The sequence below is a fragment of the Capra hircus genome, chromosome 6, assembly GCF_001704415.2.
Source record: "Capra hircus breed San Clemente chromosome 6, ASM170441v1, whole genome shotgun sequence".
NCBI lineage: Eukaryota > Metazoa > Chordata > Mammalia > Artiodactyla > Bovidae > Capra > Capra hircus.
This window is the reverse complement of record NC_030813.1, coordinates 40,603,963-40,622,612: the sequence shown is the minus strand read 5'-3', so window position 1 is coordinate 40,622,612 and position 18,650 is coordinate 40,603,963. Positions and strand designations below refer to the sequence as shown.

At 38.7% G+C, this 18,650-nt stretch overlaps 1 protein-coding gene across 2 annotated transcripts in view; it reads right to left on the bottom strand.

Annotated features, from left to right (window-relative positions):
- The window catches only part of SLIT2 (slit guidance ligand 2), a 402,031-nt gene that overhangs the window by 27,499 nt on the left and 355,882 nt on the right, over positions 1-18,650 (bottom strand). For both annotated transcript variants that reach the window (XM_018049329.1, XM_018049330.1), the window contains one exon: positions 5,734-5,827. In XM_018049329.1, coding sequence (XP_017904818.1) covers positions 5,734-5,827 — 94 coding nt within the window. The remainder of the gene's footprint in view (positions 1-5,733; positions 5,828-18,650) is intronic.

Sequence of the window (18,650 nt, the reverse complement as noted above, 5' to 3'; positions counted from 1 at the left end):
AGTCGGGAACTGAACCCAAGCAATCTGATAAGAACGCCTGAATTTCTAACCACAGTTCTATGCTGTTAAACTAGTTACTCAGTGTTCCTTTAAAAACTTTTTCATCAGTGCTGACCACTGGAATTCTATCTATGATACCAAGACACAGTACTTTAAAGGTGCTCAGAGAAAAGCGATATGGCATGTGCAGCGATTATTAAACTATGCTTTGTGGAGCCATTGGAACTCCTACAGATATGGCCATAAATAGGGAGGGGGCTGCTGGCAGCTTCCCTCTGTACCCCGCCACCCAACAACACTTTACTGTTGTGATTCATTAGCTTTACACATTGGCTTCCATGAGTATTTCTGTTTGGAGTTTAAGAAAGGGCTTACTGACTTAAAACAAAACAAAACAGGAAATTATTTTAGCCTAATAGTATTTGGACTTTGCAATTAGGCAGAGCTGTGTTCATATTTTGGTTTCATTGTGAAGTGTATGTAATCTTGACTACACTGCTTAATCTATGTGTTCCTCCCATCTATAACACATATATAGTAATTTCCATCTCACAGGTATTTGTTAAAAAGTTTAAATAAAAACATTATCTACAACATAATTTGCACAGAATTTTCTATATAATGCATGATCACCTAAATGATAGGTTTAAAAAAATAATTCTATATAAGTCTTCATAATTCTAAAAAAAATCTTCATGGTTTAGACTGCACTAATTATTTACTTTTCTATTTCAAAGCCATTAATATGTAAGTGAATGAGGATAGTTAAAAACACTCTAGTGAATGTGAATATTATTGAATGCCAAAGGTTTTGCCTGAAAATGCAAAATCAGGATTTAGGAGTTACTGGAGAACTGATGAATTAATATAAATGAGAGTATATACAGTCTAAGGGCACCACAGACAGCCTTGCATGTATGAATTAAGAAATAAAATGAGCTCACTGCATAAGCATGCTTGCTCTAGAGCCAGTGGTTTTAGTGCTGAATCATAACAAAGCAAAGTAAACAAGCCTGAAGTTAAATGGATTCTAAATGGCTACAGACATTCTCAATGAGATGGACAAGGCCTGAGAAAAGGGCTTCCATCAATGTTAATGTGAGCAGAGCTGCTCAAGTACAGAGCATTAGAAGAAAGCAGAAATGCTTTGAAACACTCTGAATTATTTATCTGAGAAGAGAAATCAAAGTAAAAGATAAGAGAACCACGTATTCACCAAAGAGCTATTTTATATTCTTTTCTCGACAGATACTATTTTTCAAGCCCATTAGAACTCAGAGGCACATCATGACCAACATTTTGGCCTTTCTTTTACTCCTCAGGCAGAGTTTCAAAACAGGAAGAAAATATTTAATTATGAGTTCCTTAAAGTTTGTATTATCAATAAAATGTATCACATTCCCTGAACTCTATTATCTGACAAGGAACAAAGAAGAAAGCAAAGACTATAAAATATATCATTTAGAAGCCCCAAAGCTGACTAAGTAAGATGTATGCTTGAAAATTCTACTTACGGCATATCATAGTCTAAAAATATCTCAAAGCAATTTAGGAGATTTATGAGGTATAGAATACAGCAAGAGAACTAAAACCAGCTCTATTAGCTTAGCAATAAGAAAATGTAGTTGAAGGAACAGTACAACTTGTCCAAACAATATTTGTTGGTAGAAATTTTCTTTAGCAGCTTCATATAATTTTGGTTTCTAAGGCCACTTACATTTTTGCAACTTCCTTTCCCACAATGTGCAATTATATATAATATGGGAGTAATAGCAAACACTATGATTTATCCTGTTTCCTGCTAAACTACATACAAACTCACAAATTACTGCTGGAAACAATGCATTCCTAAATCAGTTAGTGTATAATCCAGTAAAATGCACTATCAGGAGCATGCAATGTAATTGATAGTAACTGAAGATACTGAACTAAGGGTTAGTCTTTTTGAAGATGAACTTATTTTTGAATGGTTTCCATTAAGTTTGACTAACAGTTTATCTTGTAATTATAATTCACAAAGCTTTGTGAAACCTGTCCTGCAAATAAGTCCTTTTGGAAAACCATCTGCTCTGATTAATTTCTCTAAGAAATGATAATATTTGTTATGTAAATGATGGAAGTTCAATTTGACAGATTCATTAAGGGGAGATCAAAGACATTAAGAGCTAAAATAATATACCTGTGGATTTGGAAGAACAAAATGCAATGCCGCATTTTGTATAAAATAAAGATTTCAATAAGACTCTTGTTTTTCCCACATACAGTTGGAAACTAAAATATAATGAAATGTAGAATCAAATGTATTTTCTCTAAAAAAGCATCAAATAAAATGAACAGGTGCTGCAACTGTATATTCTAAAATAATGAATTTTAAATCAAATTGAATTAAAATATTCTCTAAATGAAACTTGAGAATAAATATTTTATTCAGATTGATTTTCCAAAGGCAGTATGGGTCAGGTGATACGACCTCATCTCCCATTCAACTTGGAATATTCAATAATCTGTTGACAAGTATTAATATGTTAGTCCCAGCTCTAATCCATCTATTCTTATAAAACTGTTCCTGACCTGAGTAAGTTTTAATTCTCTGAATCCTATGGCAACTAAGCCTGAGTATGAGAGACTGAATAGCCATAAAGCTCCATAAAAACAAAAGATGGCAATATTAGCACATGCCCTGACCCATGGCAGATGCTCAATAAATACTGGATAAAGAAACAAGTGCACTGGGATGACGGGAGGTAGGAGGGGGGTTCAGGATGGGAACATATGTACACCCATGGCTGATTCATGTAAACGTATGGCAAAACCACTACAATATTGTAAAGTAATTAGCCTCCAATTAAAATTAAAAAAAATTTTTTAAAGGAACAAGTATTGTTATTTGCTAGTTGTCTCCTGTAAGCACAACTCAACCTGAGCCTTACAGTAACATTTCTGAGAATCCAGCTTACCTTCTGTAACAAACAACCTGCCATGGTGATAAAGTGTAAAACTTCTCAGAGGTAACCTGTAGTAGAAAAATCACCCAACTGGGAAGTATAAAATCCAGTTCCAGCTGTACCACTGAGCAACACTGAGACCTCTGGACAGCCATGGACCTCTCCGGGTCATGGTTTCCTCGGGTTTAAAATAAAGGATTCCTACAAGATGATTTCTAAACTACTGTCTGTCTAAGAAAAGAAGTTGCTGTTGGTAGACTCTTAAAATACTACAGAATTCTACACATGACAGTGTATATGCTTCCATGTGTAAAATAGGTAACCAATGGGAACTTGCTGTATGACTCAGGGAACTCAAACCAGGGCTCTGTAACATCCTGGAAGGCTGGAAAGGGGTAGGAGGTGGGAGGGAGGTTAAACAGGGGGGGACACATGTATACCTATGGCTGACTCATGGTCATGAATGGCAGAGACCAACACAATATAGTGAAGCAATTCTCCTTCAATTAAAAATAAATTAGCTTGGGCAAAAATGAAAAAAAAAAAACCACCCCCAAAACAAACAAACAAAAATATTACAGAATTGTGGCAAAGGAATAATTTCATTTGCTACCAAACATATTTCAGGAAGATTGCTAGCTGGCATGACTGGACGCTTTCAGTTCAGTAATATTACAGAATTGTGGCAAAGGAATAATTTCATTTGCTACCAAACATATTTCAGGAAGATTGCTAGCTGGCATGACTGGATGCTTTCAGTTCAGTTCAGTTGCTCAGTCGTGTCCGACTCTTTGTGACCTCATGAATCGCAGCATGCCAGGACTCCCTGTCCATCACCAACTCCCGGAGCTCACCCACACTCGTGTTCATTGAGTTGGTGCTGCCATCCGGCCATCTCATCCTCGGTCATCCCCTTCTCCTCCTGCCCCCAATCCCTCCCAGCATTAGAGTCTTTTCCAATGAGTCAACTCTTTGCATGAGGTGGCCAAAGTATTACAGTTTCAGCTTTAGCATCAGTCCTTCCAAAGAACACCTAGGACTGATCTCCTTTAGAATGGACTGGTTGGATCTCCTTGCAGTCAAGGGACTCTCAAGAGTCTTCTCCAACACCACAGTTCAAAAGCATTAATTCTTCGGCGCTCAGCTTTCTTCACAGTCCAACATGACCGCATGACCACTGGAAAAACCATAGCCTTGACTAGACAGTTATCATCCCACAAAACATGCACATGAGTGAAGGAGACACTAAATATTAATTACACTGAGACAACAGACATAAACGGACTGTACCAAGGCAACCCGGGACATATGGTCACTCTGTCTTCCTCCATTTGGGTAGTTAAAGTATTATTGCAGACCAAAACATTTTCAGTTACATTAATTTAAACTTCTTATTTTACCAGAGATGACTTCCATTCAGGTAACAAAGTATCTAGTAGATATTAAGAATTTATTTGGGTTTCTCTGGTGGCTCAGCTGGTAAAAGAATCTGCCTGCAATGTGGGAGACCTGGGTTTGATCCTTGGGTTAGGAAGATTCCCTGGAGAAGGGAACAGCTACACACTCCAATATTCTGGTCTGGAGAATTCCATGGACTGTACAGTCCATGGGGTTTCAAAGAATTGGGGACGGCTGGGCGACTTTCACTATTGGGTCTTCAAATGAATTTAATTAAACACAATCAAAGGCTATTTTGGATGGATGTGAGAGTTGAACTATAAAGAAAGCTGAGCACCGAAGAATTGATGCTTTTGAACTGTGGTGTTGGAGAAGACTCCTGAGAGTCCCTTGGGCTGCAAGGAGATCCAACCAGTCCATCCTAAAGGAAATCAGTCCTGAATACTCATTGGAAGGACTGATGTTGAAGCTGAAACTCCAATACTTCGGCTACCTGATGTGAAGAGCTGACTCATTTGAAAAGATCCTGATGCTGGGAAAGATTGAAGGCGGGACGAGAAGGGGACGACAGAGGATGAGATGGTTGGATGGCATCACCGACTCAATGGGCATGAGTTTGAGTAAACTCCAGTGATGGATAGGGAGGCCTGGTGTGCTGCAATCCATGGGGTTGCAAAGAGTCAGACATGACTGAACGACTGAATTGAACTGAACTAAAGACTACTTTGGGCTTCCCAGATGGCCCAGTGGTAAAGAATTCACCTACCATTGCAGGGGACTTAAGAGATGTGTGTTCAGTCCCTGGTTTGGGAAGATCCCCTGGAATAGGAAATGGCAACCCACTCCAGTATTCTTGCATGAAAAATTCCATGGACAGAGGAGCATGGTGGGCTACAGTCCATGGGGTTGCAAAGATTCCAACATGACTGAGTGATTAAACACAGACATACACATTCAAAGGCCCTTTTATTTCATACAAAATTTCCCTTGAAAAGTCACAGAACAAAAGGAACTCTTTGGTGTACTAAAAAAAGTTTATACTGTAAATAAACATTTATAAAAATGCCAATAACCCTGGAGAAAATGCCCTATAAATCCTGAGCAAAGGTGTGAAGCTAGATCCTGAAAGAAGAAGGTTCCTTAAACAAAGGCCCTCCTTGGGACCTCCCTGGTGGTCCAGTGGCTAAGACTCCGAGTTTTCAATGCAGAGAGCCCAGGTTCAATCCCTGGTCAGGGACCTAGATCCCACATTCTGCAACAAAGATCAAAGATCATGCATGCTACAAGTAAGACCTGGTGTAGCCAAATAAATAATAAATACCTAAATAACTAAAAAAAAAGAAAGGCCCTCCTCCCCCAGGCGTGAGCTTCAGTGCAGCCGCAGACTTACTTGTATCCCTTTGGCGTCAGGATGCACTTGGAGTCGTGCTGGCAGGGGTTCAAGTCCTGGGCACAGAAGTCCAGTTTCTCCTCACACAACTCTCCTGTTAACAGGGCAAATGGCATGAGGTCACAGAGAAAGGTTAAAAGCTTTCCTGCCAGCAGGCCGTGTCATGGGTCTGAGAGGTAAGCATAGCTTGTGATCGGCAGAAATAAAAAATCACAAGATACAGAAGCAAAGATCCAAAACGTTGGTTCTGCTGCTAAACACTTCTATGACTTGGGACAACACAACTATTGTGAACTGTGAGTAGTAGGAGCCCCTTCAGAATGTAGTTGGAGGAAAAGGAAATATGAATGCTTTTACTTTTTATTCATTCTTTTCTATTTGGACTTTTTATTGAGGTATAACATATATTCAAAAGATAAATGAATAGCTAACAAATGGTCACAGACTGAACCCATTCATATAACCAGCATTCATACCTGAAAACACACCATTTACCATCATCATTTACCAGAGGCTTGACTTCAAGGATAAGTAACCACTACCTTGACCATAGATTATTTGTGCCTGTTTTTGATCTTGATGTAAATAGAATCATTTGGTAGGTATCCTTTTATATCTGGCTCATTCTGTTGTTTTATGTTTGAAAAAAAATAATTCTCAAATCTTCAGGGTCTCCAAGGTCTTATAAGCCCAGAAAAAAAGACTGTTTCCCTTTTATGACTTATTGGAACAGCTCAACAGAAATACGCCTCAGCTACATCCATCATGACAGAAGAAAACAGCAAAAGGAGACTCAATCAAGATAGAGAATGTACGCTTCTTTCCATCAACTAGTTTATAAAGAATAATTGTCATCCATAAATAAGAACTACAAGCATAACCATGTCTGTTCTAGACTCTCTGTGCTGAACTGATGTCTGATTATCAGGATATTTCTTCATATACAAATAACACAATCAAATATTATTTTCAGACGCATTAGATCAAATATGATTTTCAGTGAGAACACTTTCCTGATCATTGTGTGGATTTTTAAGATAATGGGAAAGACGTAAGATTTAAAAGTTCTTTCCTTTTCTACATTACCTTTAAATGATTTTATATGCAGTAAATAAATGAATAAGCAATACATCTATAGGCAGCTATTGTTCATTTCCAGGAAACAATTAGAACTTTTACATGTTCAAAGTGTATAAAGCAGCATTGGTTAAAAAATCAGGAGTTTGAAGCAAATCTCTTTGTTACAGACTGTTCTTCTAAGGAATACTTAGCCAAATGGGAGAAATAGTTGCCTAACAGCTAAATTTGGTATATCATTTAACTTCAAGGATCTTTTCCCATGATTTAAATACATACATGTACTTAGCCTGGAATTACATCAATGCGGTGTAATTGGTTTTTTTCCTGTCTCTTAAAGAGAACTAACTGCACTAAAAGTCTCATATATTTCTAAGAAGACTTTCTGTGTCTTTAAATCTGTGATACAAAGAATTTTTATCAACATATACATGATGAGCTATTTTTAAAATAGGATGTATTTAAAGCTTTTTACTTTCAACTAGTATTACTTTAAATGATGCTGCTTGATGGAATGTATTCATTATAATCTATCAAGCTACTGTGATGAAACTGCTGTCAGTTTTCAAATTAAATCTATCCAGTTAGATACAGACTCTTTACAAGAGTCTACATCTAAAGCAGTTTAAATATTATTCTATGTATGCTTCACTTTATACCCAAATAAGAAGTTATTTGAAAAATGATAAGAGGAAATGCTTTACTTCTTATTCATTGTGATCTAATCTAATCCAACCCAATCCAATCCAATTAAGACATTCTAAACCACAGTTCATAAGGATTTAGTAGATGAAACTGGACTAGATGCTGGGGCTTAAAAGGATGGATGTAATGGACTCTGCTCTCAATCAGCTCCCAATCTACCAGTAGAGAAAGTCTGAGCTGGAGACAGAACACAGAGAAAGAACTTCATTTCTAAGAGAAGAAAACAGGAGTCAACCCTTTTTTCTCTGTTAAGTATTTCTCCATAAACTTAAGGTGGTAAGGAGTGAGAAAGGAGATCAATCTAAGAAACTGTTGACTAAACAACAGCTTTAAGACTAGGTATGCCAGCTTAAATTTGAAAGCTACCTCAATATCAAGATTTCATTATTTTATAAGGAATCTATCTTAAAAGAATAGCATGTTGTTGTTGTTTAGTTGCTCAATCATGTCCGACTCTTTTGTGACCTCATGGACTGTAGCCTGCCAGTCTCCTCTGTCCATGGGATTCTCCAGGCAAGATTACTGGAGTGGGCATCCATTCCCTTCTCCAGGGGATCTTTCTGACCCAGGGACTGAACCCTCGTCTCCTGTATTGGCAGGTGGATTCTAACAAATGAGCCACTTGGGAAGCCCATAAGAATCCATAGCAGCACATTAATCAATACTAATAACCATACTTATTACTTTAGCCATCAGAACAGCAATGCTAATTGCTAAAGTTATGTATGATAGATCACTGTGACCATCACATAGCTGCACATTTGACTCTGGTAAAGCTGGCTGGTTACTTCCAAAGGACTTATCTTCATTTAAGTATCACCAAATATGATACTACTAACAAATAATACAAAGCATTATTTGTTTCCCATTACTGTCTGACTCACTTTTAAAGCCCAATCTTCTACCCTATATTCTTGTCGCCTGTGTCTATTCATTATTTTATGAATTTATCTCAACTCTATGCTTGGGTTAATGGTGCTTCCTTTTGCCTTAGTAACTTTAATAAGTTCTGCTGTCAATTTTCTCATCCATTATATAACCTATTCTTTATGAAATCTTCCTGGATCTTTTCAACCATCTGTTCCATGTCATTAAAGGTGGCATTATACATCAATTTGTTTCAATAATTTTTATATGTCATGTTTGCTTGTGATTCTCTTAAGGCACATGTATTTTGTGTATTTACTTATTGACTAATAAACATGTATAACAGTGCTTACTGCTATATATTAGGGAGGAGCTTCTCAGGTGGCTCAGTGGTAAAGAGTGGTAAAGAGCTTGCCAGCGCAGGAGATGCAAGAAACGTGAGTTCAATTCCTGGACTGGGAAGATTCCCTGGAGAAGGAAAATGGCAATCCACTCCAGTATTCTTTCCTAGAAAATTCCAGGGACAGAGAAGCATGGTGGGCTACAGTCCGTGGGGTCAAAAAGAGTTGGACGTGACTGAGCAGGCGTGCACGCTGTGTATCAGACTGCTTTAATTAAACATTGCATAAATATGTAATCGCTTAATGCTCATGACAATCACATAAGGTAAGCTTTGTGTGTGCTGGGTATTCATTAGTGTTTATCTCATTTCTTTTCTTTGATTGGAAGATCACTGAGGGCATCATGTTTGGAATATTTGTCTTTCTATCTCTCTGCCGCTACTGCTGCTAAGTCGCTTCAGTCGTGTCTGACTCTGTGCGACCCCATAGACAACAGCCCACCAGGCTCCCCCATCCCTGGGATTCTCCAGGCAAGAACACTGGAGTGGGTTGCCATTTCCTTCTCCAATGCATAAAAATGAAAAGTGAAAGTGAAGTCTCTCAGTCGTGTCCGACTCTTAGCGACCCCATGGATTGCAGCCAACCAGGCTCCTCCGTCCATGGGATTTTCCAGGCAAGAGTACTGCAGTGGGGTGCCATTGCCTTCTCCGTTACATCTCTCTAGGGCATGGAATAATGACATAAAATAATACTTAGTGAAAGAAACATTCATGCCTTTTAAGGAAGGAACTCTATCTTGTTGACCTATATTCAACTTCTTTCACTTCCACCTTTAGATATTTTTTCTCTTTAATTTCTACTTAATGATTAGCCACTCATCATTAACAATAACTAGCTTATGTTCTTTCCTTTAAACATCATTTAAACACTTTTTAAATATTAAAAATAAGTGTTTTCATTGAACTGTTTCTTGAATTTCTTCTAATTGTGTTCTGCTGTATTTGGGGGAAGTCAGCTTTCAAATAACATCTCACAGTGGTAAGATATAGAAGCTTAATATAAAATGGGAAATGAAGCAAGCTCCATAGACAAATGCAGGGAGGTTTATCTAGTCCTAAACCAGTAAAAGGAAAACTAGACATTTGAACACTGTGTTAGATTTCTGAGAAGAATGGAAACAAAACAAAAGAATGGAAACATTTCTAACAGTAATGTACTCATTTGCTTTTAATTATTAATACTACTCAACTATTTCTCCCAAACCTCACAGTATTGAGAGGATATTATGTACTTTTTCTTTTTGATGTATGTATAGTCAGAGCTAGTACTGAGTTAGTGGGAAAATTAGCGGGAAAATAAAGGAAAGGAAAGTTAACTGAATCTGTTTCCTTTTTTTTGTGATGATCCAAGGCCTTCTTGATATCATATCATCAAGGGCCCCCTCCTCTCCTGAAATGATGAAGTGTGTGAGGTGACAGAATGGATGGCAAGGTGAGCTGTAATCTACTAACTTATACGCAGGTCTTTCAGTTCTAACATGCCATTGGGGGAAAGCTAAGTGAGGCCACTGGAGTGGTTAAGGGCAATGTGGTTGGACACAGGTTAAATTTCAGTGCTCATAAATCCCTCAAGAGACAGAGTCTAGGCAAATGTTGGATTCATAATTTGGCTCCAACCAACTCCACAAAATCCCAGTAAATCCTATTTATTTCGCTTCATCCTGAGCCCTTAAAACTCCCCAATGACAAAACAATAGCATGGAACCCAATCATTGCCTGGCATTTGTGATTTCACTTTTGATCAGACGAGCAAATTAATCTTCTTTGTGCTTCTAGCTTTCCGTGTTTTCTGTTGATGAGAAGGTAAAGCTCTGTGTATGTGTTGGCTGGTTGCCTGTGTTTTAGAGAAGAAACAGAGAGTCAACCAGGGAATGTACTGTTACCTTCTCAAGATAACAGAAGTTAGTGAACGATCAACTGGAAATTGTGAAGAAAGAACAGCACATGTCCTAAACAGAGGGTTTTTTTTTTTTTTTTTTGTAAGAAAGTGACATCTAGGTTTTAGATCACCTCTTCCTGATTGTGTCTGTCAGTTAAGCATGGCAGACAGTGAGGTTTGAAATGATTAAGCTCTACAGTTATGTTAATGAGAGCTGTTGACGCAGTAAGGCAGGAGTGATGCCTTCTCCTACAAGGTATGCTCAGAGCCCAGAAGAAGATGTAATTCAGTGCTTACTGAGCATCTGTATATGTGGCCTTTCTGAAGAATCTGATGTAGCAGTAATATGACTGCATATCCTGGCTTGCTCCGGACATTCCTGCTTTATACCTGCTGTCCCAGGGTGATTTCAGTAGTGTCCCCATGCACTCACATACACATGCCCTGATTTGGATGACAAATGCTACAGTCACCTTGTGGGTGGAGCAATAAAAGCTGGATCATCAGAGTTAATGCTCTGCTTGGAGTAAAGAGTGAACCAGCATAAAGAGATCCTGGGGAGAAACAACTATTACTTGGGTGAAATGACATGTGGGTTACTGAGTCACTGCTTGGAATAATATTCTGCAACTTATTTGATATAAAGCAATGGACTGGTTGCAGAGAAGTGAACTATTTCATTGTTCTGGGCCCCAGTTCTTTATGAGTAAAATGAGGTTCTGGAATTGAAGTTGCGCAAGGTCAACTGTGGCTATCTTTTTTAAAGGCAAAGTGCTTCTAAGGAGATAGATAAGGCAGATAGCAAGTCAGGAAAGGAAGCATCATGCCTAACATGACTGCATCATTGGTAAGAAAGAACAGTGTTGGCATGTACCTTAATTCCACTGAGGTACCAATACTGTGCATAGTATTGCAACGAGGCAGAAATCTCAATGTACTTGATGGTTCCTATGGGAAACAGTGCCTGGAGCCGGCCTGTGTCCTGCTTCAGTTTAGATCCATGGACCTAATTTTAAAGTTCCCTCCTTCTTAAACACATGCGGCCCTTCCTTCATCTTCATTTGTACTGCTGGTGTCTTCAGTCATCTTTTTATTTGCATTCCTTATTACCACACTCACTGAAATAGTTTTAGAACTCTTCCAAAAACTTCTTGCCTGATATCTATGGTGAGATTTGCCTTTGCATTTTTTTTTTAAACAAATGATTCTGGTAGCCAACCACTAGGTTTTAACATCACCATATATTTTGAGTACACACTATATAAGAAGACTTGTGTTAATGCTAGGAGTATGATGGTGAATAACAAAAAATGATATACCTGTTCTCATGGAGCTCATACATGAGAGGAGGAGAAAGATACTGATTCAATAATTTCACAAGTAACTATAAAATAACCTGAGTGATGAAGGCTAATAAGTGCTCTGGTTTGCTCTAGAAGGGCAACTGACTGTAAAGGAGTTTTTTTTTTTTTTTTCCTTCTGAAGAAGTAGGGCTTGGATTTCAGGTGAAGAGGGGATAAAGAGCACTGGCAGAGATTCTGTGCAGGAGGTGACATGGAAAACATGAGCTCTGAGTCACTGGGAGTGAGCTGGGAGAGCATGGTGGCAGAGAAGGTCACAGAGGGTAGCAGGGGTTACAAGGCAGAATGTCTACTTAATGAGCAGTGGGTGCCACTGAAGGGTTTTATGATGGAGGATGGCCAGATGACATCTGTATCTTGGAAAGAACATTCTGGCTCTAGTGGAGGATGGATTGCACGGAGAAAGATACAAATGGGTGAGCAGCTGGTACTCAGGTGATTGTAGAGGAGATGGAGATAGTCTGGAGAGACATTTGGGAAACAAGAGAGATGGGAACTGGTGTTGGACTGGGTGGGCATAGGGGAGAGAGGAAGCTGTCTGGAACTTCTAGATTTCTAGAAGCCTGGGATGAAGACTGGAGCTACCTTTCAGTGACACAGAGAACACTGAAAAGATCAGGTTTTCTGGGGCAAAAATCCAGAGTTTGAAATATGTAGTGTCATGGGTTGAATTTGTTCCCCCTCAAAAATATGGTGCAGCCCCTCAGTACCTCAGAATGGGATCTTATTTGGAGATAGGGTTTTCACAGAAGTAATCAGGTTAAAATGAGGTCTGCAGGCGGGCCCTAATCTGGTATGGCTGCTGTTCCTACAGGTGCCTGTGCTGTCCTGTCCGATTCTTTGCAATCCTTGGGACCGTAGCCTGGCAGGCTACTCTCTGCATGGGATTCTCCAGGCAAGAATACTGCAGTGGGTTGCCATGCCCTCCTCCAGGGGATCTTCCCAACCCAGGGATTGACCCTGTGTCTCCTGCACTGCAGGTGGAATCGTCACCATTGAGGAAGCCCAGGATGTTCCTATGGGACAAGGAAACCCGGCACAGAGGGCAGCCCATACAACGGACAGAGAGGGAAGATGGCCACTGACAGGCCGGGCAGAGATGTCTGCAGCAGGTCCTTCTCCCAAAAGGCTCCAATGCCACTGATACCTGGAGTTTGGACTTCTAACCTGCAGAACTGTGAGACATTAAATTCCTGTAATTTAAATCACCCACTTTGTGATAGTTCGTTATGGTAGCACTAGCAAACCAAAATAGCTGGTAAATTCTAAATTACTGGGGGTTTATAGTGGGGAATAAAACTTTCAGCTTATGCAACAATCTCATTTCTTCTCTCTCTCTTTTTCTTCTTACATCTTTCCTCCCCTCCCTTCCTTTCCTTCCTCCCTTCTGCAGCTCTTTCCTTTTATATTTCATCCCATGTGACTGTTTGCTCCCATGTCTGAAATACTCTTTACGCTTCCCCAACAATGAACAAGGAGAGAGGTTGTTTAACTTGACCAAAATTCAAACTTAACTTATAGTTTAACAATTTTCATATTAATATATTGGGGAGAAACTATTTTGAACTAGACTCAGCAAATAAAAGGATGTGCATGACAAAGTCCTTACTCTGGAAGAGTTAAAATCTGGAAAAAAAAAATAGAGACATAAGATAGATGCTTAAGTTTCCCTTAAGTTTCATTTAGTGACTGGTATACGGACAGCATCATGCCCTACAAACTGGCCGAATAACTTATTATTTTATTATTGAAACATATACCACACAGATACAGAATTGACTATTACCTTTAAAGAGACTTCTCTTGTCAAGGTAAACTGTGCCATTTAGAAAAGAAGACATTTTTGAAGAGTTGCTGGATTGACAATTAGTCGCCTTCCATCTACCAAGAAATTTAGGCAACAGCATATCTTGCAGAAGCTTACTCTGTTCTCAAAGCTTGCTTAACAGAGAAGAGGTTGTCCCTAGATCAGAGCTCCAGGAATTTATCAACTCAACTCTGTTGATTATTCATTTTTTTCACTAATTGAGCAATAAGAAAATGTGGGTTTTAATTAGTAAGTATCTCATTTATATTTTTCCAAAAATTAGCACTGTACATTCAGGTTGGCCATATTTACAAACATAACAAATAATTTTAGATACAGGCATATGACACTGTTGGAATGCTTAACTCTCACTAGTTTTTGCTGATATAAGCAGATTAGTTTCTTTCTTCTCTGAAACAGAAATAATCTCAGGGTCCATTTGGGGGACCATGGATGTATGAAGGGGGTGGGAAGGATTCCAGGGCAGCCTATTCTTATTCCTATTGATAAACTCTACCAAGCTAGTTTCTTTTTTAATATGAAAGGATCATTGGTATTAATAAAAATGGAAAGGTAACTTATGACCACAATCTGGATAACTGAACCAGAATTCTAGTGTTAAATTTAATCTGTTATGACATTTTCAAATACACTTATAACAAAGGAGGAAGTCTGGTTGAATTCCTGACGGCATCTCCAAGCCACAGAGTTCTCGAGGGTCAAACACATCATTCTTCAAATATTTGCATTGTGAGCTCTTCCTTCAATCAAGAAAAACCTGGAAAAATGCTACTAATTCTACTCTACATGAATTGGCACAGCAAGGAAAGGTATCAAAAAAAGCAACCTACTGGAAATAAATTGATATTTCACTTCCTAAAGTTACACTACTTGAGGGTAAGGGATGGATAGCTTTATAGTTTTGTATCTCTTCATTGTCATTGTATTTGCCAGCAAATTATCTGTCACAAATTAGATACTCAATGGCTGTTGAAAAATGTGAAAGACAGCACTTATATGATTGCTTTTCAGAGGAAAATACTTTATACATGTTAAGGAGAAGGAGACCCAGATGGCATAAGGGATAATATAAGAAAGAAGAGAGAGTAAGGAACACTGATAGCAGATTCGTGTTCTGAGATCCCAGCCTCATGTATGCCCTTGCAGGCTGGACTTGATAGGCTACCCTGCTAACTCAGATATCCTGATAATCTTGTCTGCCAAATGATGACTATCCCAATGGGAAACAGAAAGGATGAACTCTGGAATCAATAGGAAGTATGAGTGTAAATGGCATGTTTGAGAAAGATTAAGATAAACAGACTTGAATGTTTTTCATTATCCAATTTAAAAAACTCCATGCAATTCCTTAAAAATTGTACATTTCTCATTTGTTCTTATTCATATAAAGAATACAATCCTCTCTCCTCTCACAGACCTTGAAGGGAGACGGATGGACTGTATTAGATAGTAGACACAGCTGATGGGATTATGGGAGCCATTCCAGGACAGGTTAATTGAATTGGATCTGAAAGAAAAGTATTTGTTTCCTCTTCTTTCACTGAACCAGGCCAGTCCTATTTGTTCCATGGTTTGCTCATTCTTATAATCCCAGGCACCAGAGCACATTAACATGAGCAGATGCCCAGTTCCCAATCTGGATAGTGAGTATCCTTATCAGTAGTGGTAATAATAAATGAATTTAGTTTCATCAGTAAGTAAAGAATTACTTATGAACAGAGAGTTTCTGCTTCTTATTTTTATAAAAGAGCTAATTCTCTTCCTACTGCTAAGTCGCTTCAGTCGTGTCTGACTCTGTGCGACCCCATAGACGGCAGCCCACCAGGCTCCCTCATCCCTGGGATTCTCCAGGCAAGAACACTGGAGTGGGTTGCCATTTCCTTCTCCAATGCATGAAAGTGAAAAGTGAAAGTGAAGTCGCTCAGTCGTGTCCGACTCCTAGCGACCCCATGGACTGCAGCCTACCATGCTCCTCCATCCATGGGATTTTCCAGGCAAGAGTACTGGAGTGGGGTGCCACTGCCTTCTCCAAATTCTTCTTAAAGGTTCCTTTTAACAATAATCTGATGCTTTCTTACTTGTGTTTACTACCCTGAAGTTTGTTCTATCAATTAGCAATAGTTAACTGACCTTTATAATATGATCAATAAACTTTCAGAGCACACCCACATCTCTAAACTTAAGCAAATCCAACTGTTAGTATAGAAATACAGAGAACTGATCTTGAGGGGCTGCGAATTTTTGAAGATATATTAGCCACTGATAAATGTCTTCTTGGTTCAAAGGTGTGCAAAATGGGACACACACATAATGAACACTGCCAGAGTGCAGTCTCTCATGAGATAAAGTTTATCATAATTCAAAACCGGAAGGCTCAAGGAAATATGTTATGAATATGGGAATTAATATGTTTCAAAAAAGAAAACCATTTTATATTCTCACTTTTGTTCTATATGATATGAAATGGGTTGCTCTATAATGCTCATTGGCCAGAAAGTTTGATTACACTTTGTATTCAGAAACTAGTCTCTTTATTTACAAACTAGTTAAGTAGCTATATTTTGCCATTCACTTTCTTGGAATGAGAAATGATTGCCTCGTATTGGTGAAATAACTGACCTAATCTGAACTTGCAATGAAGAATCAAAGCCAACGAGCTTGACAAGAGCTAATGTTTTATGTATTCTCATATCACTTTCAATTCTGAGCACAGTATCCTGAATAATGTTATTTTCTCAATAAATATCTTTTGAATCTTTTTAAATGGAAAAACTTACCTCTTCAAATAAATAAGTAAAAGGGAGGTGTTTTTCAGTACTTCCTCATTGGAACATTATGTCTAAATAATGCAGCCAATTCCAACAACCACAAAAACTGCAGAAATATTTAACTTTGTTTTCAAAATAAATCAGTCCAAATTATATTGACTAAGGCTTGGTTAAGCTAAACTGTTTTTCTGGGCTCAATGGGTATTGTCTATTAACTATAGAGCAAACAGGATCCTTAAAATCTTTTCTAAGATTCAAATCCATTTAAAAAGGCTTTCAAAGGTTGGAAGATGAATGCAAACCATGCAGTTTAATTAGGCTGCCAAAGTACTCTCTCTAGTTAAAACAGACTGCAAGTACAACTGCAACTATACTGACACTGATAAATAGACTTTATACATCCTGAGGCATAATTAATGAGAGAAGGAGCCCCTGTTAATAAGAGATCATGAAAATCCAAATATATACAAAAAAAAAAAAAAACAACCAAAAAGGGCAGCCAAATTGAAGAGTTCTTCAGTATTCAATATTTCCCTATACTTCAAAGCATAATAAGAGGGCAAAGAAAACCAAAGACTTATTCATAAATAAATCTTTTCCTTTGGATGTGAGTACGGTAAATAAAATGAAAAATAATTTTTTAAAAAGACAGTACTGAAAACCATTGGGGGAGAAATTTCCTTCATGAATATAGCTTATTTTAGGTAGAATTTTCTCTATCAAAAGTTTGTTAGAATTCCTCCATCACTGAGAATGACATCAATCATCTAAACCATGTCTCTGTAGCGATGACAGGTGAAATTAAATGATGGAAAACTTGAACTTGTCCTCTATGACAGCCCATGATATTTCTGGAGTATAGACATCTAACATTTTCAAGTGTTTTCTTATACATTCTTCCATTCTTCCACATTATTCTCAAACATCAAAATGAAGTGGGACAGATGTCATTAAAGATTGTGAGAGGCCCCAGAGTTGATACATTTTAGTGCCTGGATAAGAAATTTGAGCTTTTCCCATTAGCTTCATAAATTCATCAGTATTCCACCTGCCCTATGTAATGGAAGGTAGCCTGGTCATCAGGATAAGTATACAGGCACCAATTAGACACTTTCTTGTTTTCATGTGTAGATTAAGTAGATTGCTTGTCTGCATCTGAATTTTGTGACTATGGATTTACCCTTCTCAAATGTGCATGATGGTCAATTACTTATAGCCAGCTGAGGAGATAGCAGAAGGAAAGCTTGTTTGGCACTAAGGATGAGTCAGAACCACTATGGGATGTGAAAAATGCCAAATCTGGAAGATGGCAGCAAATAAGAAGGGACTAATTCCAGGGGAAGTTCCCGAAGTTAGAATGCACGCCATGGGTTCAGTTAGACACTTGTTTGCATCCTGACCCCTACTCCCAGGTGGCGCTAGTGGTAAAGAACCTGCCTGCCAACACAGGAAACATAGACGCAGGTCCAATCCCTGGATCAGAAAGATCCCCTGGAGGAGGGCATAGCAACCTACCCCAGTATTCTTGCCTGGAGAATCCCCATGGACAGAGGGGCCTGGTTAGCTACAGTCCACGGGATCACCAAGAGTCAGACACAACTGAAGTGACTGAGCACACACACATCTTCAGGTAAGCGCTTTGTTGCTGTTTTATACAAAGTAAGTGAACAAGCGAAAGTCGGTCAGTCGAGTCTGACTCTTTGTGACTCACGGACTGTAGTCTGCCAAGCTTCTCTGTCCATGGGATTCTCCAGGCAAGAATACCAGAGTGGGTTGCCATTTCCTGCTCTACGGGATCTTCCCAACCCAGGGACTAAACCCAGGCATCCTGTTCTGGCAGGCGGAGTCTTTACCATCTGAGCCACCAGGGAAGTCCTGTTTTATAGAAGTTATTGCTCAAATTTACAGAGTTCTTTGGGGCTTCCCAGGTAGCTCAGTGGTGAAGAATCCCCCTGCCAAGCAGGATACATGGGTTTGGTCTCTGGGTTGGGAAGATCTGGAGAAGGAAATGGCAACCTACTCCAGTATTCCT